At 62.2% G+C, this 21,103-nt stretch overlaps 2 protein-coding genes across 6 annotated transcripts; one reads left to right on the top strand and one right to left on the bottom strand.

The window, feature by feature from the left end:
* The first annotated feature begins 990 nt into the window (after nucleotides 1–990).
* EHBP1L1 (EH domain binding protein 1 like 1) lies at nucleotides 991–17,147 on the top strand. Of its 4 annotated transcripts, XM_059401592.1 has the most exons (19): nucleotides 991–1,346; nucleotides 3,998–4,055; nucleotides 4,258–4,353; nucleotides 4,621–4,674; nucleotides 4,766–4,944; nucleotides 5,034–5,176; nucleotides 5,739–5,807; nucleotides 5,902–6,049; nucleotides 6,218–6,353; nucleotides 8,664–8,821; nucleotides 8,910–8,958; nucleotides 9,360–10,064; nucleotides 14,492–14,561; nucleotides 14,687–14,742; nucleotides 14,838–14,961; nucleotides 15,233–15,332; nucleotides 16,194–16,267; nucleotides 16,365–16,479; nucleotides 16,622–17,147. In XM_059401592.1, exons 1-19 carry the CDS (start codon nucleotides 1,243–1,245, stop codon nucleotides 16,719–16,721), a joined length of 2,538 nt encoding a protein of 845 aa, XP_059257575.1. In that variant the 5' UTR covers nucleotides 991–1,242; the 3' UTR covers nucleotides 16,722–17,147. The 4 variants fall into 4 exon arrangements, 2 of the variants coding, with proteins under 2 accessions (XP_059257575.1, XP_059257577.1); XM_059401594.1 differs by lacking the exon at nucleotides 6,218–6,353 and having other exon boundaries at nucleotides 992–1,346; nucleotides 5,902–5,942; XR_009404556.1 differs by lacking the exons at nucleotides 991–1,346; nucleotides 3,998–4,055; nucleotides 4,258–4,353; ... (9 more) ...; nucleotides 16,365–16,479; nucleotides 16,622–17,147 and adding an exon at nucleotides 6,969–8,204 and having other exon boundaries at nucleotides 14,496–14,561; nucleotides 14,687–14,703.
* Nucleotides 17,148–17,183: 36 nt separating this feature from the next.
* On the bottom strand, nucleotides 17,184–20,733 carry KCNK7 (potassium two pore domain channel subfamily K member 7). 2 transcript variants are annotated; one of them, XM_059401607.1, is made up of 3 exons: nucleotides 20,083–20,733; nucleotides 17,974–18,372; nucleotides 17,184–17,271 (listed from the first exon to the last, which is right to left on the bottom strand). In XM_059401607.1, the coding sequence occupies exons 1-3, from the start codon at nucleotides 20,612–20,614 to the stop codon at nucleotides 17,267–17,269; spliced, it is 936 nt and encodes a 311-aa protein (XP_059257590.1). In that variant the 5' UTR covers nucleotides 20,615–20,733; the 3' UTR covers nucleotides 17,184–17,266. The 2 variants fall into 2 exon arrangements, with proteins under 2 accessions (XP_059257590.1, XP_059257587.1); XM_059401604.1 differs by lacking the exon at nucleotides 17,184–17,271 and adding an exon at nucleotides 17,281–17,718 and having other exon boundaries at nucleotides 20,083–20,728.
* Nucleotides 20,734–21,103: the final 370 nt, after the last annotated feature.

Below are 21,103 nucleotides of genomic sequence, written 5' to 3'. Positions count from 1 at the left end.
TTCCCTAACTCCAGCCCTGACACCGGGAGGTGCTCATTAGCATGCTGGGCCCGCTGGTAGGCGATAAGGGCTCTGATCTAGGTGTGAACGAGGCAGCTAATGCCTGGGGCAGGCTTCTTAGGAGAGGTAGAGTAAATGTGTGTGTGTGTGTAGCCCAAGCTCCTGCTTACACACACACACACACACACACACACACACACTCTCTCTCTCTCTCTCTCTCTCTCCCTCCCTCCCTCCAGTCTGCAATAACGGATTCCGTTTAATGAGACCTCAGAAAATCAGCCAGTCTATGTAGGGAATGCTTCCCAAGATTTCCTACTCTCAGTGACTGTAAGAGTCAGAACTATAATTATCCCTATTTAACAGAGGTAGAAACTGAGGCTCAGAATGTTAGTACTTTGCCCAAAGTCACACACTTGTTGGAAATCAGCTGCTTGTGGGGTGTTGGGACTGTCTTCCGTGACTGGCAAATGCGTGCTACCCAAAGGTAGGGACACTCGAGTTGACCCCTGACTCTGCTCTAAGACCTAGATGACAGCAGGAGTCGGCCACCCCAGTGTTGACAGATGGCTCTGGCCCAGATTCGCAGCGTGGCCCTGAGCATGTCTGTTCTTTCTGGGGCTCTGTTTCCCCCACCTGTGAAATGGGGCCATCGTCAATCAGTACGTACCAGGGCTGCGGGCAGGAAGGGTGGCGGCCCGGGCAGTGCTCCTGAGGGCGGCACCAAGTTGCTGGTAGCTCTCTCCCCGGCCCACGCGTCCACACCGCCTCCGCGCGCTATCAGCGGGCCGTGCTGTCCGGGCGGGCCCCTTGGTACGCCCCCCAGGCACACACGCCCCCTCCCCCGCTGCCGCCCCAACAGCGGCCGCCGCGCGAGGCCCCGGAAGCCAGGCCGCCCCGCCCCCCGCTCCCGCCCCGGCCCCCGCCCCCCGCCGGAGCCCCGCCCGCCTTCCGACGGGGGTGCGGCTCCAGGAAACGGCGCGCTCGCCGCTCAGCGCTCCCGCGACCCGACGCGCCCCGACGCGCCCCGACGACCCGGCCGGCTCAGCCCGACCACCCGGCGGGCCCCAGCGGCGGTAGCGGGGTGATCGGCTCCGGGTCCGAGCCTCGGACATCTCCCACGGACGGGGCGGGCGGCGCGGATAGCAGCCCGGGGGGCCATGGGGACCCAGGCCCGGCCAGCGGTCGTGGGCCAGCGGGAGCCCCGAGTCTGAGGAGCGGGCGCCGGGGGCGGCGGGGGCCATGACCTCGGTGTGGAAGCGCCTGCAGCGCGTGGGCAAGCGGGCCGCCAAGTTCCAGTTTGTGGCCTGTTACCACGAGCTGGTGGTGGAGTGCACCAAGAAGTGGTGAGTGGCAGGGAGGCCTGGGGGCCTCCGCAGACCGGCTGGAGCGGGTGGGAGCACGTGAAGGAGATGCCCCCTGGGGCCCTCAGGCGTCCCTGGAGCCCGAGAGAACCCTGTCCCCAGCCCCGTGGCCCCTTGCCTCCACCTTGGGCCCTGGTGTCCCAGACACAGAGACTCAAAAATGCCTCTGCAGCTTGTGGGACCCCTGGAGTTGGGGGTGTGGGTCGCTTTTGGGGAGTGGAGGTCAGAACTGGCAGGCCTGAGAATCTGTCTGTGCCCACACCTTCCCTAGTGGCGCTCAGCGCTGGGGAAGGGAGGTCTCATGTTTTTGTGACCAGAGGGACGGTTGGGGTAACATCAGAAAAGGGAGCAAGTTCTGAGGTCTGCGGGTGGCCTGGTTGTGGCAGAAACCTCCACGGACCGCAGCGCAGAGCAAGGGTGTTGCCCCCTCCTCCTCTGCCCGCTTGTTGAGCCAGAGGAACCCACACGCACACTGGAGCCAGAGTGGGTGCTGGGAGGCTGGCTGTGTCTCCACCATGTCCTTAAAAGGGGAAACTGAGCACTGGGAGGGATGAGGAGGGAGGCCCCATCTGCTTAAAGGAGCCTGAGGGCCTAGAGGGCTCGGAGTCTGGGAGCTAGAGGGCTTGGAGGGCGCGGCTGCGGGGTGGGGAGGATAGGTGAGAGTGTACAGGACCTAACTGGACGCCTGAGGGCCCCAGGGGGCATCTCGTTCACGTGCTCCCACCCGCAGCTGCCGGGACCCCTGCGTCACACCCTAAATATACGTGTTCACTGGTGTTCACTGGTGTCGGCTTCCCTTGGCTGGATTAGGGCACAGCTGTGGGGGCCTCACCCGCCAGGGCCAGGCCCGGCTAAATTTAGGCTCCCAAGAGGAAGAGCTGCTCAGGCAGGAAGGGATTATGGGGTCCAAAGGGAGGAGAGTAAGCAGGAGGCTGGGGTCCCTGGGGCAGCAGCCATATCCCTGGTTTTGACTGCGCCAGCCAGAGGGCCAGCTCACTGCCTTGGTGAGGCCCAGAAAAGACCAGGGCCTGGCTAAGGTAACACAGCACAGGGCTAGGACTTGAATCCCGGCCTCTGGCTTCTGCCTTCTGCCTCAGGATCCTGGGGGAAGCCAGGGGGCGGGGAACGCTGGGCATGGTCCCAGAGCCCAGGCCTGGGGTGCGGGCAGTGGCAATGCATCTGAGTCATGGGAGTCCAGGATAGGAAGCTGCCCCTGCCCAGGTCTTGACTGCCCAGGAGGGTGTGCCCAGCCTGAGTCAGGCTGCCTGGCCAGGCCCCGCCCTCTCTAGGCACCCCCTGTCTGCTTCCCCTTTCTGGGCAGGCCCCATGGCTACCTTGCTCAGCCATCGCCTACAGTCTGGGGTTGGGAAGAGGAGCTTGGCTGCAGGCCAGAGGGCTCTGGGCTCTGCTTTGTGACCCTGCCTGGCTCCCAACCTCTCTGGGCCTCAGCATCCTCAGGGGCTAACCAGGAAGCCATTTGTCCAGCCTCAGCCCACAGAGGGGCGGTGAGGTGGGCAGACCTAAGCGTCCTGGCTTGGGGCTGTCCTCGGCCTCATGGTCCCCTCAACCACCCTCACCCTCCGGGGTTACAGCTGGACCCTCTAACCTGAGACAGCCTTCTCCCTCCCCGGCCCAGCCATGTGTCAGTTCTGGGGGGCCGGGCTCGGCGCAAGCAACTCGTTGCTCTTGTGTTTATCTGTCTCTTCACATCTCTGCCTCTCCCCTGAGTCTGCTCTAGCCTGTGCGGTTCAGCCTGGCGGTCACCCTCTGGAAGTCTTCCTTGATGTCCCTTGTGGGAGTTCAGGGGGCCCTGCAAAGCTAGAGTCCAGAGCTCGGGGTTTGAGAGTTGGGGAGCATGGCTGATTCTCAGGGCCGCCGGGCTGTGGGTGGGTATCTAGTGGCAAGCTGACCCTCCTCCTCCCCGGCCACCTCCAACCCTCTACCCCTCGCTCTGACCCCAAGCCTCCCCCCAAGCTCAGACCTTCTCGCTTGCCATTCCTTCTTCCTGGAGCCTTCCTTCTCCAGACCCGCGCACAGCCTGTCCCTCCCTCTGAGCCTCTGCCCAGACCCCAACCTCAACAGGATCCCAGTGGCTCTCTCCCGTCTCCCTGAAGTCCGCTTGTTAACTTATTTTCCTTCTTGACTGGCACTCTTCCCCAGCCTCTGTCGTCGCCAGCCCCGGAAGGGTCTTGCCTCCCTTTAGCTCTGCTCTGCCCTGCCCCTAAACTGGGCTAGGTTTACAGGGTGCACTCCCCACATATTTGTGAGTGAATAGGTTTGTTTAACTCTGAGTCTGTGCCTCTCCGTGTCTCTGAGTCTGTGTCTCTTGCAAGGTCCTTGTTGGGTTTATGTGGGTCTTTCCGTCTCTGTGTGTGCCCGTCTCTCTGAACGTCACTGTCTGTCTTGCTGTCTGTCTTCACGATACCTGCAGACCCACATGGGGCCTTTGCCCTTCTGCCCTGGGCCCCGCCCTGCCTGCGCAGCCTCACCCTGCTCCTGGTGGCTCCCGATAACCAGCTGCCTGGGCCATCTCCTGGGGGAGGGGGATGTGGGCAGAAGGAAGACCCCGGAGGAGATGGAGAGCCAGGCCGGGTGGGCCTAACTGAGTAGAACCTCCTTCTCCCCACCCCCAGGCAACCCGATAAGCTGGTGGTGGTGTGGACCCGGCGGAACCGACGAGTCTGCTCCAAGGTGGGGGAGGTCGCCCGCTGGGGGTGAGGCCAGCCGGGTGTGGGGATAGTGGGTGAGTGAGGCCTGATGGGGGAGTGGAGTCTGCTGTAGGTTTGGATCTGAAACCAGGTAAAGGAGAGAAAGATGAGGTCGAGTCTGGGGCTAGGGGCAGGGGGCGAGGGGAGAGCCGTGAGTCAGGGAGGCCTCAGACTGTGCTTTGCAGACCCACAGCTGGCAGCCAGGCATCCAGAACCCGTACCGGGGCACTGTGGTGTGGATGGTGCCGGAGAATGTGGACATCTCTGTGACCCTCTACAGGGTGAGTCCCTAGCCCTTCTGCACAGGTGGGAATGGGGGGGGGGGCGGGCAACACGGGGGATCCCCCAGTGGGTTATCTATCCAAATAGCAGAGCACAAAGGGGTGAGACCGAGAACCGAGATGGGGGTGGAGGTGGCCCAGGAGGTCTCCTCGGAGGAGGTAGCATGCACAGGTAGGGCCCCGAGCAGTATGAGAGACAGCTGGCCCTTCTCCCCACGCTGCCTTCACCCCAGAGCCGCTGTACTCACCAGCGCCCCCTTTCCCTAGGACCCTCATGTGGACCAGTACGAGGCCAAAGAGTGGACGTTTGTTATTGAGAATGTGAGTGGCCCAGCAGGCTGGGGCCCGGGCTCTTGGGGGCTGAGGGATGGCACTGATGGCCCTTCCCCTGGCCCCTCTCCCTGGCCCGCAGGAGTCTAAGGGGCAGCGGAAGGTGCTGGCCACGGCCGACGTGGACCTGGCCCACCACGCAGGGCCCGTGCCGGCCCCAGTCCCCCTGCGGCTGCGGCTAAAGCCCAAGTCGGTGAAGGTGGTACACGCTGAGCTTAGCCTCACCCTCTCCGGGGTTCTGCTGCGGGAGGGACGCGCCACGTGAGTGCCCACCCTCTTTCCTTGGCCTTGGTCTGCACCTCCGACCCCAGCTCTCACCCCCGACCTCTGACCCTCCCCACCCCCACCAGGGACGATGACATGCAGAGTCTTGCCAGCCTCATGAGCGTGAAGCCAAGCGATGTGGGCAACCTGGACGACTTTGCTGAGAGCGATGAGGAGGAGGCTAATGGCCCAGGGGCCCCCGAAGCACGGGCTCATGCCCCGCAGCCAGGTGGGCTCATAGCCTGCCGTGGATGAGATCACCAGGACCGAGGGAGGGTGGGGGTGAGCCGGGCCGCGGGCCGCTGGCGCAGGCCCAGTCGGGGGGCTCGCTCCTGCCCAGGCAGTCCCAACCTGCCCAGCAGCTCTGACCGTCCAAACTTGGCTCCTAGTCCTGTGGCAGCCTAGCTCATTAGCTGAGTCCTCCAGGCCCTCTCCTCAGCCCCGACGGGGTGCCTGCCCAGGTTGGCACCTGTCCTGAGCTGGTGTCCTGAGCTGAGCTCAGCATGGCGGGGAGATGCCGGCCTGGTTCCCCAACCCTCACCACCGACCCTCGTGCTCAGCCACTAGCTTCCTCACCCTTCCCTTGGCTCGTTAAGGCTTTGTTTCTGTCTGTCCCTGCGGTTCTCTCTCTCTCTTTCTCTGCATCCGAGGGCCTGTCTCTTCTCGCAGGCCGGGGCGGTGCCCTGAGGCTGGGGCGTTTCCCAGGTAGGCCCAAGACTCTGGTTGGGGGGGAAAGGGGTCCGACCTGAGGGGCCCTCCCCTGGGCTGACCTGCCCCCCATCCTCCCCCAGACCCACCTCGGGAGCTGAAGACAGTTTGTGAGGAGGAGGAGGGGGGCCGGGCACAGGCCCCGCAGGCAGGTGAGGCCCAGGCTGGGGGGCTAGGGCTGGGGAGGGAATGGACCTCTAGTCTCAGGGCCCAGGCCTCAGCGCCCCTCCCTTCCTTCCTCCCCAGCTGCCCGCCCTTCTAGCACGGAGGATACCAGCCCAGCCCCTGTGAGTGCCCCTGTGCCCCCAGCCAGGGCCTCCCGGGGCCAGGGGTCAGAACCAGCTGCTGTGGCAGGGGGCCAGGAGGGGCCCCCGGGAACCCCACCAGAGAGGAGGTGAGATTTGGGATGGGCCCTACCTCCATCCCCTGCCCCACTGTTAGAAAGCTCCATTCCCCCTTCCTACCTGCCTTTCCGGGGCCTCAGCAATCAGAAATGTGGGGATGGGGCTGTCAGTGGGGAGCTATGTGGGTTCCCCAATGCTTTCTCCTGCTCTCCCCTCAGGTCTTCAAGACAGCCAGGCCAGGATGTGGCCCCCAGCCCAGCCCCTCGGCTCCGGAAAGGCTCTGATGCCCCTTGGCCCCCAGGCACCCAAGGGGAAGATGAGGCTCCCAAAGCCTTAGGCGCTCCCCTAGCAGGAGTGGGTTCCTCTGGGGAGACCCAGGCCCAGGGAAGCCCTCAGGAAGGGACAGAGGCTCAGGGACCCGGGCTGGGCCTGGGCATCGAGGGTGGAGGCTCCAGAGTCTCTCTGGTAGGGCAGAAACCCGAGGTGAAGGAGGAGAGCGCTGGGGACAGGCCAGGGGCTAGGGGGGTGGACGCCGGGCACGAGTCAGGAGGCAGAGAGGTGAACACTAAGAGGTCAGACATCAGCGCGGGGAAGGCTGAAGAGAGTTTAGGACCGAGTCAAGTGGATGCTGAGCAGAGATCAAAGGTGAGACATGAGGACACCAAGGGGTCGGAGGCTACAGGGGTGATGTCTGAGGCCAGATTCAAGGAGACTCCCGAGGCTCCTCCGAGGGGCTGCCAGGGAAGGGCAGGGGTCAGGAGCAGGAATGAGGCTCCCACAATCCTGAGCGCGTCCCCAGGAGAGGCTGCGGGGCACACCCGGCCTCTTGGTGACCTCAAGGGGGCCGGGGCTGCCGCAGGCCAGGAGAGAGAGGGTGCAGAGGTGAAAGGCAGAGCCCCTGGTGTTGGGGGGACAGGCCTGGAGCAGGGTCCCTCTGTTGGAGCAGCAAGCATCAGGTCTCAGGTGAGCAGGCACCAGAGGGCCCCACCAGCAGCTGACCAAGGAGTAATGTCTAGGGATCTGGGGTTTGGGGAGGCAGAGGCTGGGGATTTGAGCATCCTGGGAACAGAGACTAGGGTGGCAGAGTCACAGGTACTGGGGACCCAGGAGACAGAAATGAGGGGATCAGGATTCCCAGAGATAGAGACTGGGACAGCAGAAGCTGAGGTATTGGGGGCCCAGGAGACGAAGACCATGGGATCAGGGGTCCTGGACTCAGAGGCTGCCGGAATGGCAGAGTCTGAGGAACTGGGAACCCAGAAAACGGAGGCTGAGCATTCAGGATTTCTGGGGACAAGGATTAGGATGGCAGAGACTGAGATACTGGGGACCCAGGAGCTAGCTAGTGGTTCAGGGATACTGAGGAGAGAGGCTGAAACAGCAGAATCTGAAATATGGGGGGCCCAGGAGACAGAGGGGGGAGGTTCCGGGACACCAGAGATAGAGGCTAGGAGGGCAGAGGTGGAGATATTGGGGACCCAAGAGACAAAAGTGGGGGTTTCAGGGATAAAATCTGAGATAGCAGGGACCCAGGGAATAGAGGCGGGTGGTTCAGGGATGCCAGTATTTGAGACTGAGACGGCCCAGGAGCTAGAAGCTGGGGGTTCAGGGGTCCCCAGGACAGAGAATGAGATGACAGGAGCGCAGGAGACGGAGGTGGCAGATTCAAGGGTTTTAGGGACAGAGGCTGGAATGGCAGAGGCTGAGGAACTAGGGACTCATCAGCCAGAGGTTACAGTGTTAGAGGCTGAGAAGGCGAAGGCTGAGACTTTGGGGGTCCAGGAAGAAGAGACTGGGCTTGGGGGGACCCTCAAATACGTGGCTTTACAGGAGCCCATCCCTAAGTATGGAGTTTTAGGGCCTCAGGGAGCAGAGGCAGAGGTGGAGAGTACAGTTTTAAGGGTCCAGGAGGTGGAAGTTGGGGCTCAGGGAGCTGCAGAGACCAAGTCTGGGGCTTGGGGAGCCCCGGAAGTACAGGTGGAGGGTTTTGGGCCACCAGAGAACAAATCCGGTGTTTTGGAGGCCCAGGATGCAGAAGCTGGGGTCTCGGGGACGGAGAAGGGGAAAGAAGCTAAGGCAGACCTCCCAGAGGCCAGCCTGACTGAGGTGCAGGTGGCCAGCGGGGCAGGGGCTGGGGTGCCCAAGCCCTCAGGGGCCTCTTCCCCAGAGGAGCCTGAAGAGGACAGGAGGCTGCCGGGCAGCCAGGTAGGGACGGGGGCCGCCGAGGGCCCAGTCTGCTGCTTCCCACTAACCTGGGGCTGAGCGAACGGCGGCTCTGCATGGACCCACCTGGTGGACTGGGGAGTGGTGGGACAGGGGCTCAGCTTCAAGGAGCCCCCCTCACCCTCTCCTCTCTCAGGATGCCCTGGCTCCCCCTTCTTGTCTTCCCTGGGCTGCATGGAGCCGGACACCCCCTAAGCTGATTTTCTGGGCTGACCTTGAGGTGTGGCTGCTGGTGACCCCTGATCTTGCCTGGGGGCCACTGACCTTTTAGGTGACCTTGGAAGATAACCGCAGAGCTGGAAACCCTTTGCCTGGTCCCAGGGCTCTGACCAGTGGTCTCTGGTGATCCCTGCAAACCCAGAGCTGGGGCTGTTTTCTGCCCGAGGGGCAGAGGGCACGGTCCTATGTTCACAGGCCCTGAGCCCATTCTTGTGTCCCTAGGCACAGCCTGCCCCAGTCAGCTCCAGTCAGTCCCTGCTGGAGTGGTGCCAGGAAGTCACCGCTGGCTACCGTGGCGTCCGAGTCACCAACTTCACTACATCGTGGCGCAATGGCTTGGCCTTCTGTGCCATCCTGCACCGATTCTACCCAGACAAGATGTGAGCCGCCGGAGCGGGTGGGAAAGAATGGGGGAGCCTCCCTGGAGGTCTGTAGGAGCCCAGCCTCTGACCAGTGTTGTCTCTGCAGTGACTATGCCTCCCTGGATCCGCTCAACATCAAACAGAATAACAAGCAGGTGAGATGCAGAGGGAGCCACGCCTGGAGGGAAGGTTCTAGAGCCAGGCCTAGGACTAAGATTTCAGGCAGGTCCCTAACTCTTCAGGAGAGGAATCTGGGGGCTGCAGGGCCCCCAGCCGTGGACTTTGGAAGTTTTGCCACTTTTTAACTCTCTTGAGCTTTAAATCGTTTGGTTTCCTTAGTTTAGTTTAGTTTTGTTTTACAGCATATTTCCACCGGATGGTTTTTCCCAAACCGCCCTTCGGTGTGCGGTTGCTGGGTGACGGCGGGGGCGGGCCCTGCAGCTAGATCTCCCCCAATGGAAGGGGGAAGGCGTTGCTAGGCAACCCCTGGCTTGCCAGTTGCCGGGTAACGCCCGCCGCCGCCGCCGCTGCTGATCCCCAGCTCCCCTATTCCTAGGCCTTCGATGGCTTCGCGGCCCTGGGCGTGTCGCGGCTGCTGGAGCCGGCGGACATGGTGCTGCTGTCCGTGCCCGACAAGCTCATCGTCATGACGTACCTGTGCCAGATCCGCGCCTTCTGCACCGGGCAGGAGTTGCAGCTGGTGCAGCTGGAGGGCGGCGGCGGCGCCGGCACGTATTGTGTGGCCGGCGCCCGGCCGAGCCCGCCCGACGGCCTGCACGCCGGGGGCCTGGCGCAGCGGCTGCGCGAGCACCGGGCGGAGGCGCCGGAGGAGCCCAAGGGGCCCAAGGAGCCCGAGAAACGCGCGGAGGACCGGGCGGCTCCCGAGGCGGCCTCCAAGGAGCACGGTGCCGAGGCGGCCCAGGAGGCGCGCAGGGCGGAGGCCCCTGCCGACGGCCCCGGAGCCCGGGCGTCCGTGCCCCCGGCTGAAGGTCTGGTGAACGGGGCCGGGGCGCCGGGCGCGGGGGGCGGCGTGAGGCTGCGGCGGCCGTCGGTCAACGGGGAGGCCGGGCCGGTGCCGCCGCCCCGCGCGCACGGCTCCTTCTCCCACGTGCGCGACGCCGACCTGCTGAAGAAGAGGCGCTCGCGGCTGCGGAACAGCAACTCCTTCTCGGTGGACGACGGGGACTCGGGAGCGGCGGGAGCCGCCGGAGCCGCCGGAGCCGCTGGAGCCGCTAGTAGGACTTCCGGAGCGGCGGCCGCAGTGAGTGTCCCCTGTGGCGCTGGGATCGGGAGGGCGGGCCAGAGAAGCACTGGCCCGGAGAGGCCCCCAAGAGCAGGGCTGGCCCAGGGCGGCGGGGTTCAGCTGGACCCGGCGAGGCACTTTCTGAGTGGAGGGACTGAGGTGCAGCGGCGGCGTCCCCCGACGAGGTAGTGAGCTCCTGAGCTGGGGACACATGCAAGCCGAGGCCCCCCAGGCTTGCGGCAGCGGGGGCAGAGGCTCCACCTTTGTTTCCAGTCTTGGGATATAGGCTAATGCCTGACACCCAGGTGGTAGAATCGTGGGCAGGAGTAGGAAGTTCCTAGAAGACTCCATGTTTTCAGCACTCAGCGCACTGCTGTTTCAGAACTGTAAAGTGGGTTGGGCGTTTCTTTCCCTGCAGGGAAAAGGTCACCCTGCAGATGACCCAGGGGCCACCATTGTCCTGTAAGCTGGGACAGAACTTCTGTGCTCACAGGGACCATCCAGGGCCTCCCAAACCCAAGGATCTCTGACTCCGATCTTTAACTCCAGATCCTGGAGATCCATTCTTCTCTCATAACGGGAGGTTGGAGATGGTAGACCCAGCCAGGTGCTGATGTCCCCCACCCCTGCCCCTGCAGGTCTCAGGTTAGGGGCTCTCGGGGTGTCCAATGGTCACTGCACTGAAAGGGGGACGGTCCCAGAGAAGGCAGGGATTTGCTCAAGAAAACTGAAGCCATTTCGGCTGAAATGGCTTTCCAGCTGGGCTTCCTTCCACCCAGTGCACCCGTCCTGCCTGTGACAGCGGGGGCAGCTCTGTGAGGCCACGCCTTCAACTGCCCGGGGATGACCCCTGAGTTCTAAAGAAAGGAGGGCACAAACTGGGAAAGTCTTTCTGGAAGAAGCAGCCATGTGAGCGAGGCTGACAGATCAGGTGGGCAAGCTTTCCCATATGAAAGCTGAGAGGGGGTGGTTCTCACGTGGGGGGACCGGCTGCAATTACCGCTGGCAGGAAAGCTGGCGTCTCACTTAGGGATCAGCCTGCCTATCCTCCCATGGAGCTAAGGCCCGCAGGTGGTGATGAGGCTGTCTTGCAGTGACAGAGCAGTGACAGAGGCAGGCATTGGGAATGAGAGACAGGAGGGGCCCGGAGGCACCCACAGGGGATGTGGTAGGCAGGGGTCAGACACAGCCACCCATGGGCCAATCTGTTGGCCTCTGGCAACGCCTCCTTGATGTGTGTCAGTGGCTCTTTGAATCTCAAAGGGGAGGGTCCATCCTGTATCTTTCTCTGCCCAAGTCCCAGCGTCTGGTCCTTCCAAGCCAGGCCCCTCTCCAGAGAGGGGCCCCTCCCCATAGGCCTGGAGGGGACACCTCGTTTTGTTTTGTTTCTTTTTTCTCCTAAAGATTTATTTATTTATTTATTTGAGAGAGAGAGTGAGAGAAGCAGGAGGAAGAACAGAGGAAGAGAGAGAATCTCGAGCAGAGTCTGTGCTGAGTGCCAAGCCTGATACAGGGCTCGATCCCATGACCCGGAGGTCATGATCTGAGCAGAGACCAAGAGTCAGACCCTCCACGACCCAGGCGCCCTGGGGCTCCTCGTTCTTGGCCATTCCCATTCCCCATGCCCCATACATGCAGTGGGAGAAGGTCAGGCCTGTTCCTGCCCTTGGAGCTCCCAGAGTCCTGGCTGGGATGAAGTCAGGCACCTTGAAGCTGGGGTGGGGTGGAAGCAACACCATAGGGAAGGCAGGATGCCTCTGCCCAGAAAGGCTTCCTGGAGGAGGGGCCATACATGAGGGTATAGAAAGCGGAATTGGGGTCAGACATGAGGAAGCATTGGCATTCCCATCAGGGCTGGGGTGAGTAAGCTGAGTTGTTGCTGAGGTTGGGGTTTTTCCTTCACCCTCCTGCCTCTGCCTGCTCTGCCTGGTGAGGAGCCCACTTCCCTGTCCCTCGCCTGTTCCCATGACTCCTTATTGGCTCCTAACTGACTCCACACAATACCCCTTCCAGGGAGGAATGATCACCCCATTTTGCAGGTGGGAACATTGAGGCTCAGAGAGATGAAGGAAGAAGCAGAGGAAGTTGAGGTTCACCTGTGAACCCAGAACTCTTAAATGGCACTTTCTATAAGGCCCCGCAGTATTGACTGGCTGTGTGACCCCCGGCAAGCCATTTAACCTCTCTGTGCTCTCTCCCTGAGGATGAGAAGCATGCAAGGGCGTGAAAGTTCCTCCCAGAGTGGCCTTGCGACACCCCTTCAGGGTGCTGTCAAAAAAAAAAGGGGAACTGTTGGGGTGGCTGGGTGGCCCCGTGGGTTAAGCCTCTGCCTTCAGCTCAGGTCACGATCCCAGGGTCCTGGGATGGAGCCCCACATCTGGCTCCGTGCTCAGTGGGAAGCCTGCTTCCCCCTCTCTCTCTGCCTACTTATCTCTGTCTGTTAAATAAATAAATAGAATCTTTAAGAAAAGGGGGGGGGACTGTGTTCTCCCCCAGATGCCTTTCTAGAGCTTTGTGACCCCCAGATTACACAGGGCTGCGCTTCCTCCTACACAAAAAAGACACAAACAGAAACCCAGTGGGTGTCACTGGCCCAGAGGCAAAGAGCAAATTGGTGGCTAAGCTTGGGAACAAATCACAGGATTGGACAGCCCTGGGTGCTAAGCCAGGCTCTGTATGAGCCTCATCTCTGACCTCCATTTTCCTCATCTGTAAACTGGGGATGTTAATCACCCGACACCCGGGATCATTGGGGGAACTGAAGGAGTCCGTATATGCGCTGCACCAGAAGCATCGATATTTAGTCAATAGCCCTTCATCGGTGGTCCCCATGTGCACCCCCTGGCCACCCCTCCCACCCCCGTCTGCAGGGGCTACCTCTGGGCAGGGAGACACGGGTGGCCAGCAGCCATGACGGCGTGGGCGCTGTGCCAGGGACAGCCTGGGAGGCCACGCGGGAGCACTGGGGCCCAGTGCGGGAGTCAGTGAGTCCAGCCGGGGGATCAGTGAGGCTTCAGGATGTGTGAAGGTGAGGGAGGGGGAGGGGAGCCGTGTGAGAACCCGAAGGGGCCTCAGGGAGGCCGAGCTGAGCTGGGTGTGAAGCTTGCTGATGTGAGGCTGCCCCAGAGAGAGGCCATTCTGGGCCGAGGAAGCTATTTGGGGAAGCGAAAGTCCATGCGCACGGTTAGGGGGTAGTAGTAGAAGCCGGAGCTGCCACCAGGCCTTGGCCACAAGGCTGATGGCTGAGGCGGGGGTCGGGGGAGACTGACACCAGCGCGTGACTGCTTTAGGAAGACCCCTCAGTTGTGGCTTGAGGGTGCAGTCGGCAGGCGGGGCTTGGGGAATGACTGCCGCTGACCCAGGCCACAGAAGGCGGCCCCTGAGCAGGGTGTGTCCAGGGGTGCCTCTCCGAGAAGTGCAGGGTGGGCTGGACAGCCAGGTGGTTCAAGCCCTTCTTCCCACCCTGTGACCCAGAAGGGAAGCTGGAGCAGGAGCCATCAGAGGGGACCTGATGTCCCCCAACCCCCCAGCTGCCTCTCCCAGTGGGTAGCCAGGGGTGGGGCCTATTAAGGGCCAGCCCTGGGGTGCCTGGGTGGCTCAGTGGGTTAAAGCTTCAGCCTTTGGCTTAGGTCATGATCCCAGGGTCCTGGGATGGAGCCCTGCATGGGGCTCTCTGCTCGGCGGGGAGCGTGCTTCCCCACCCCCCTCTGCTTGCCTCTCTGCCTACTTGTGGTCTCTGTCAAAATAAATAAATAAATAAATCTTTAAAAAAAAAAAAAAAAAAAAGGGCCAGCCCTGCCTTTCCAGGCTGAAATTGGTAGGTCCAGCCAACCTGGCCTTTTCTGAGGGTCCTGTGGAGAGCCCAGCAGGCGTTAGATTTGATAAAGTGGGAGGGTGCCCCCTTTTGGCCAGGATATGGAGGTGCTGGTTCAGGATGGCCTTGGTCCTGCAATGAGTTGTATCAGGTCATCTCAGTAGCGCGTGTCACTGTGTGGGCCCATGGCCATGATGGAGACGCAAGTGCTAGGTGATGCGAGTGGGAAGTGGCCTGATGGAGCTCCATGGAGGAGGGGACGAGAGAGGGAAGGAGAGGCCCCTGTCCGGTCCTTCTAAGTCTTTCATCCCTGTCTTTCACAAAATGCCCCTGAAGCCAGGGTTTATCAGCCCAGCCCCAGGAACAAAGACTGTGCAGCTCCAAGAGTGGGAGTAGAGCGGTCTAGGACCACAGGGCCAGGGAGGGTGAAGGCCATGGCCTTTGCTTGAAGAGGCAGTTTCCCTAGAGGGGCTGGGGTGGAGCTCTGTGCACTCGGAACTGGAGAAGCAGCGGGGTGGGCACGGCCTGAGCTGAGGCCCTCCTGTCCTACCTGTGCAAGAGGCTGTGGCTGGCCCCAGGGTGGTACTGTTGGGAAAGCCCTACAAGGCCTCACTGGCCTCTTTCTCCACAGGAAGGCCTGAGCCCTGACCCCAGCTCAGCCTCTGTCCCACCCACAACCACAGCCCCACAGCAGCCCCCTGGTGAGTAGTTCTGCGGAAGGAGCAACCCAGCTCAGTTCAGGCTGTTCACAGATCCATCCTGAGCTGGGGATCCCCTGGGGGGCTGGTGTCAGTTGGAGGTGTCTTAGCTTGGTCTCTGTCTGCAGGTGGGAGTGCCCCCTCGGAGGAGCCACCCCCAAGTCCAGGGGAGGAGGCTGGGCTGGTAAGATGGGCTGGGGTGGGCGGAGCTGGTGGAGGGCACTCTCTAGGCAGAGCAGGGGCTGAGCCCACTCTGGCCTTTGTCCCCCTTTTTTGCAGCAAAGGTTCCAGGACACAAGTCAGTATGTGTGCGCAGAGCTGCAGGCCCTGGAGCAGGAGCAGAGACAGATAGACGGGCGGGCAGCCGAGGTGGAGACCCAGCTGAGGAGCCTTATGGAGTCAGGTGGGGTAGCCTCCGAGTCCCCTCACCAACACACGCTACCAGGTCTGCCTAGCCCTGCGGCCCTTCCCGATCTGGGGAGGAGTTGGGAGGAGGCAAGGCTGGGGTCACTGTCCCATTTACAGCTGGACAAGGGAAGCAGCTTGCTGGAGGCACACGGCTCTGGTTTCTGGGATGCCTGCAGGGAAGCAAGCACCGTCCCCACACCCCAGCCACCCTACTCCTGCCATCTGGGTTGGGGGCAGGCCTTGTGACTGTCCTGGCCTGGTTCTAGGTGCCGACAAGCTGCAGGAGGAGTTGCTGATCCAGGAATGGTTCACGTTGGTCAACAAGAAGAACGCTCTCATCCGAAGGCAGGACCAGCTCCAGCTGCTGTGAGTGCAGGCAGGCCCCGCCCAGCGCGGGCAGGCCCCACCCAGCGCGGGCAGGCCCCACCCTTCACGGGCTGGTCCCGCCCAGCGCAGGCAGGCCCCGCCCAGTGCGGGCGCCAACCCCAGCCAACCCAGGGCCAGCAGAACAAAGGGAATCTTGGCGGCTTTGGTCAGTTATTCACCGCTTTCTTCTTTCTGCAAAGATCTTTTTGAAAAATTGTTCAGTCATCTTATTTCCTCCCCCGGAAAAGTCCTGTATAAGTCGTACACCTTGTAAATTGGTACTGTTTTTATGAATCAGAAAACCAAGGCCCAGGGAAAAACGTGATACCTAACAGGCAGGTCAGGGCTGAGTGCCTCAGTTTGAGTCTGTTCCTTTACAATAAGGAAAACCGAGGCCCAGGGGGAGCTGAGTTGGCTCCCGAAGTGGGGTCAAACGCGACTCTTGGCCGTGTTTGTTTTTCTAGTCTTGCATGATGAAGGCAGTTTTGCCTTCTTTGCATTTTGGATCATTTTTCAGAATAACCTTGGTCTAATACTTAGGGCTTATGAATAATGATCATCCAAATAATCCTGCAAGGTTGTTTCTTTAAAAGAAAGACAGACAGACAGACAGGAAGGAGTGGTGGGGATGGGAGAAAACCATATAAACATCCAGAACTCGGGGAACAGTTGGAAGATGATTTGGTGCAGGGAGAGGGATACAGAGCTGCCCTCAGGCCAACCCTCCCCTCAACGGGTAATGAGGTGGCATGGGGGGGCAGGGAGCGGTCACAGCGGTGGGACCCCTCCCCTTCCCTTTCCCCTGTCCGCGACCCACCTCCCTTCCTCCCCCCCCCCCCCCCCCCACACACACCCAAACAGCATCGAGGAGCAGGACCTGGAGCGCAGGTTTGAGCTGCTGAGCCGGGAGCTACGGGCCATGCTAGCTATCGAAGGTGGGCGATGGGGCCTGGGAGATGGGGCGGGAGGGGCTGAGAGCCAGGACAGAGCAGGGGCCGGCGCCTCCTGACCCTCAGCCTCCTCCGCCCTCAGACTGGCTGAAAACGGCCGCGCAGCAGCACCGAGAGCAGCTTCTGCTGGAAGAGCTGGTGTCCCTGGTGAACCAGCGCGACGAGCTGGTCCGGGATCTGGACCACAGGGAGCGGATGTGAGTGGGGCAGGCTCCGCGTGGGGGTCTGGGGGGCGAGGGGTGGGAGGTGCTCGCTCCGGCCCGCGGGACTGGGGGTGGGGGTGCGGTGCGCAGAGCGGGAGCAGGGCCCCGACTCTGACTTGAAGCCGCGCCCTCGCAGCGCCCTGGAGGAGGACGAGCGCCTGGAACGCGGCCTGGAGCAGCGGCGCCGCAAGCTGAGCCGGCAGCTGAGCCGGCGCGAGCGCTGTTCGCTGAGCTGAGCCCGGCCCGCCCGCACCGCAGGTTTTCCCGCCGCCGCCGCCGCCGCCGCGTGGGTCGCCGCCCTGGGCTGGCGCTCCGGAGCACCGGGGCCGCACGGCCGCAGCGCGCCGCTCGTGGGGGCCGCCGCCGCCCCTGAGCTGGGAGGAGGAGGGTGGCCCCTGGGGCCGGACCGCCGGGAGCGGCTGGACGGCCGTGCCGTCCGGGCCGTATTTATTGGTCCTTGTGAGTGCGTGAGCGTGTGTTCGCGGGGCCGGAGGTCGGGGTGGGGGGCGTCCCAGGAGCGCCCCGCAGAGCCGCCCCTCCCCGACGGCGGGGCTCGGGCCGGCCGCCGCAGGAGCAGGGATGGCCGCTGAGCCGGGGCGCCCCCGCCCTCCCCTCTTTCCTGATCTTCGTGAGCAATAAAGTTGGACAAGCCTTTCTCAGGACTGGGGCTTTCAATAGACGGAAGGGGGTGGGGCTGAGGCCGATAAGGTCGTCTGGGATCCCGAGTGGGGCCCGTGCGGGCTTGGAGGTTCCAAGAGGCAGCCGAGGGCCTGCTGGGGCTTCACCCTGAAAGGATGGTGGGGTTTCAGGATGATGGGGTTTGGGTCGGGGGTCGTTGATCGCTTTAGGAGGCCCATTGAAAGAAGAGACGAAAACAGTCAGGGTTATTGGCCCCGCTTTTTAAAATACACTATTGCCTGAGGGCCTGACAGTCATCCCCCCCCCCCCACCTCCCCTCCCCTCTCTGGAGGCTTCCTCTGGAGGCTTGTCCACCTGGAAGGAGCTCAACTCCATCACCTGACCCCGGTCAGCAAGTCGGGGCCTGTTCTGGGGCTGCAGCCGAGGGCGCCAGGGTGCTCAGAGCCAGGTCATCCTGGCCCAGGATGCCACCTTGGTCTTCAGCGGTCATCGGGCCACTGGACCCAAAGAACTTGACCAGGGCACGGGCCTGTGGCAGCTCTGAGAAGGTCTCCACAACGAGCAGCATGGCCAAGAGCCCGAGGAGCAAGTAACCTGGGGAGGAGAGGTGGGCTAGGGCAGCTCCCTGCTCCCCTGCCAGGCAGGTGACCCGCCACGCCTGGCACCTGGTGCCGCTCACAGTCTTCTGAACGCAGCCATCAGGGTTCTTCCAAACACAAGCCGCACCCCGCACCCTACGTAGGGCCTTCACCTGTGCCGCTTAGCCTCCCCAGCCCTTTATGGGAGTCCTGGTCCCAGCTCCTCGTCCCTCATCTCCTTTCCCTCCCACTCCGTGGCAGCTGGACTCACCAAGAAGGGCCAGCTGGCCAAGGTGGTAGAGCACAGGGTGTAGGCCACGGCCACGGCCCGGCAGCAGGTCCCCCAGGCCGATGGTGCTGAGTGAGCCGAAGCAGAAGTAGACGGCTTCCAGCAGGCTGCAGTCACCCTGCAGACCCCACAGCACCAGGGCCGGAAGCAGCACGAAGATCGCGGCCACCAGCAGGCCCCATCCAGCCGCCTGCAGCAACGCTGCCCTGGCCGGGGCCAGCTGCCACCGGCTGGCTCCCCAGGCCCCCAGGCGACAGAGCAGGGGCATCAGGCAGCGGCGCAGGGTGGCCAGGAGCACGAGGGAGGCTGGCAGCCCAAGGGCTGCATAGACCATGCAGAAAGCCTTTCCGTCAGACGACAGCGGGGCCATGTAGCCATAGCCTGGAAAGGAGCAAGGCTGTGGGCAATGAACCTGCTAGAGGGATGCTAGTGTCCCCCAACCAGGCGTCCGGCAGAAGGCTGCCCTCTGGTGGCCGAGATGATGGGAACTGTTCTGGCCCGGGACCTAGCTGGCTTTGCTCCTCATTCGCTGGGGGTCTTAGGCAAGTCTCTTAACCTCCCGGGCCGCTCTTCTCAGTTGGTTGTGTCCGACTCTTGATTTTGGCTAGGTCATAATCTCAGGGTCATGAAATCAACCCCCCATGGGGCTCTGCACTGAGCCTGGAGCCTGCTTAAGACTCTCTCCCTCTTGGGGCACCTGGGTGGCTCAGTGGGTTAAAGCCTCTGCCTTCGGCTCAGGTCATGATCCCAGGGTGCTGGAATCGAGTCCCGCATCGCATCGGGCTCTCTGCTTGGCGGGGAGCCTGCTTCCCTTCCTCTCTCTCTCTGCCTGCCTCTCTGCCTACTTGTGATCTCTGTCAAATAAATAAATAAAATCTTAAAAAAAAAAAAAGAAAGATTCTCTCCCTCTCCCTCTGGGCACTGTCCCCCCCACCCCCCACTCTCTAATAAATAAATAGATACATAAATAAACAAACCTCTCTGGCCACTCTTTTCTGGAAAATGTAGGAATTAGAAGAGGCAGTCACCTTAGGCCTCTTGTAGCTGGGACAGTTCTGAGAACTGCTGTCCTGTCCCAGGGGAGGCTGAGTGTTCTCAGATTCCTCAGCTCTGTCCTTGACCGATACAATATTTGCAAATCCACTAGAAAGAATGGTACCCGCTGTTTCACCTCCTGAAGGAGTACTGAGACATCCCGTGTGCTAGGCCTTGCTCTAGCATCTGAGTCTGTCCGGGCCCCGCTTTGTGGTGCCGGGAGACAGGCAGGTGCTGCAAAAAGAGGCAGCGTGCCCGAGAGGGCATTCCAGCCTGGAAAAGTATGTGCAGATTTAGGGCGAGGTGGGAGAGCAGGCAGTGCTGGGAGAACAGGACCGGCTAGTCCTGCCAAGGTGGTAAACTCGAGTGCCCGGAGGAGCCGGAGGGGAGACAAGAGGGAGTGGTGGGGACTGTGCTGGCCTGGGGAGGACACGCTCTGCCCCAAAGGGCAGGCCTCTTCCAGACAAAATGGAACCCCTCACAGGGATTCTGGTCCAATGCAAAGAGGTTTCCTGATTGGTCACAAGAACCAGGCAATATAGACCTTCATTCAAAAGACATTTAAACACTTTCCAGGATGAAAAACCTGCAGTGCTGGGGGGGGGGGGTGTCCCATTCCTTTATTTCTCTGGGCCTTTGCACATGCTGTTCCCTCTGCCAGGAATTTCTTCCTCATCTCTGTGCCCTCTTGCCACGGCTAACATCTCATCAGGACTTCCTCCCCTGGACACTCGCTCCTCAGTCGGTGGCCTAATCTGTATCCGGGGTTCACTCCATTTTCCTCCACCCAAGAATTCACCCCACAATACCTGTCCCCTCCCTTTGTCTCAGGCCCTGGGGTCTGGTCTTAGGGGGTGTCAGGGGGTGTGGCTGAAGACACACCCCACCTGGCAGCTGAAGTGGAGGCACCAGTTGGGGTGTTGGTGTGGGAAGCGCCAGCTGTGACATCACGCCTTGTCAGGCCTGGGCTCTGGCTGACCTTTGGGGGCTGGGAGAAGGGCTACACCCCCAGGGTCCCCAGGAGTCCCCGCTTGCCCGGCCGCCTGGCACCCTTACCCGTGGTGGTGAGGATGCTGGCAGTGAAGAGCAGGGCCGAGGGCAGGTCCCAGTTCCCGGCCTCTGAGCCATTGCCCAGGCTGGAGACCCCGTGGACCTGGGCTGCCAGAGCGGTGCCCAGCAGCTCCTCCAGGGCCCCGGGGGGCAGGCAGGCCCCATACTCCGCCTGGAAAGTGGCCAGCTCGGCTCTGAGCTTGGCCTGGAGCTGGAGCGCTGGAGGCCCTTCCAGGGCCTGAAACACCAGAGCCCCAATCCCCAGGGCCAGCAGGTGGGCCACCACCAGTAGTGGGAATCGGGCCCAGGGCCTCAGAGCCCCCATGGTGAGCCGCCCGGGGTTGGAGGTGCTGTGGCAGCCGGGGCTGTGCCAACCGCAGGCACCTGGGAGGGGCTGGGCAGGGTGGGGCCGGGAGGAGGCGCCGGGGCGTGGGTGGCTGGAGACGGAGGGACACCGGGGACTGGGAAGCCAGGGGGATGTGAACAAGCTTGGAGGCGATCGAGGTCCATTGTCCCTGTTTCTGGGCCCAGACATCATTTGCCCAATTCCCCGCAGCTGGGGAGATGCGGGTGTGGAGCCGCAGGGGGGAGGCCTGGAGAGCGAGCGGCTGGCTCAGGCCCCATGGTGGAGGCCCCTTCGAGCTCGCTCAGCCACACACACTCCGTTCACCCACTCGGCAAGCGCTTCGGTCCGGAGGACACCAGAGAAGAGGATGGACCCAGGTCCCTTCCCTCCTGGTGTCGCCACCAGAAACCCGTTAGCAAGGAAATGTGCTAACTTCACATGGTCATATGTGTCCTGAAGGTTTTTTTTTTGGGGGGGGGGGTGCCCTGGGGAGGGCTCCTGGAGAAGTGAAGAGTGACATTGCCTCTGAGGAACAGGAGAGGCCAGCCAGGCAAGGTGGGAGAGAGCTGGGGGTTGGGGGGGGGGCGGGGGGGGGGGGGGGGGGGGGATGAGGGTGAAGACACAAGGCCTGGAGGACAGTATCAGCCCGGGGAGGCCGACGGGGGTTACGGCAGGTGTCCT

The sequence above is a fragment of the Mustela nigripes genome, chromosome 1, assembly GCF_022355385.1.
Source record: "Mustela nigripes isolate SB6536 chromosome 1, MUSNIG.SB6536, whole genome shotgun sequence".
Classification (NCBI taxonomy): Eukaryota; Metazoa; Chordata; class Mammalia; order Carnivora; family Mustelidae; genus Mustela; species Mustela nigripes.
The sequence above is the reverse complement of the archived record's forward strand: the minus strand, read 5'-3'. Positions and strand labels throughout refer to the sequence as shown.

What these genes read in the sequence shown, in the direction of transcription:
- EHBP1L1 (XM_059401592.1), top strand. Translation starts at nt 1,243, where the DNA reads ATGACCTCGGTGTGGAAGCGCCTGCAGCGCGTGGGCAAGCGGGCCGCC. An exon ending in CTGCGGGAGGGACGCGCCAC is followed by an intron (nt 4,945 to 5,033) that starts GTGAGTGCCCAC and finishes CACCCCCACCAG; the next exon opens with GGACGATGACATGCAGAGTC. An exon ending in GAGGAGCCTTATGGAGTCAG is followed by an intron (nt 14,962 to 15,232) that starts GTGGGGTAGCCT and finishes GCCTGGTTCTAG; the next exon opens with GTGCCGACAAGCTGCAGGAG.
- KCNK7 (XM_059401604.1), bottom strand. Translation starts at nt 20,614, where the DNA reads ATGATGTCTGGGCCCAGAAACAGGGACAATGGACCTCGATCGCCTCCA. An exon ending in CAGCATCCTCACCACCACGG is followed by an intron (nt 18,373 to 20,082) that starts GTAAGGGTGCCA and finishes GCTCCTTTCCAG; the next exon opens with GCTATGGCTACATGGCCCCG. An exon ending in TGGCCAGCTGGCCCTTCTTG is followed by an intron (nt 17,719 to 17,973) that starts GTGAGTCCAGCT and finishes TCTCCTCCCCAG; the next exon opens with GTTACTTGCTCCTCGGGCTC.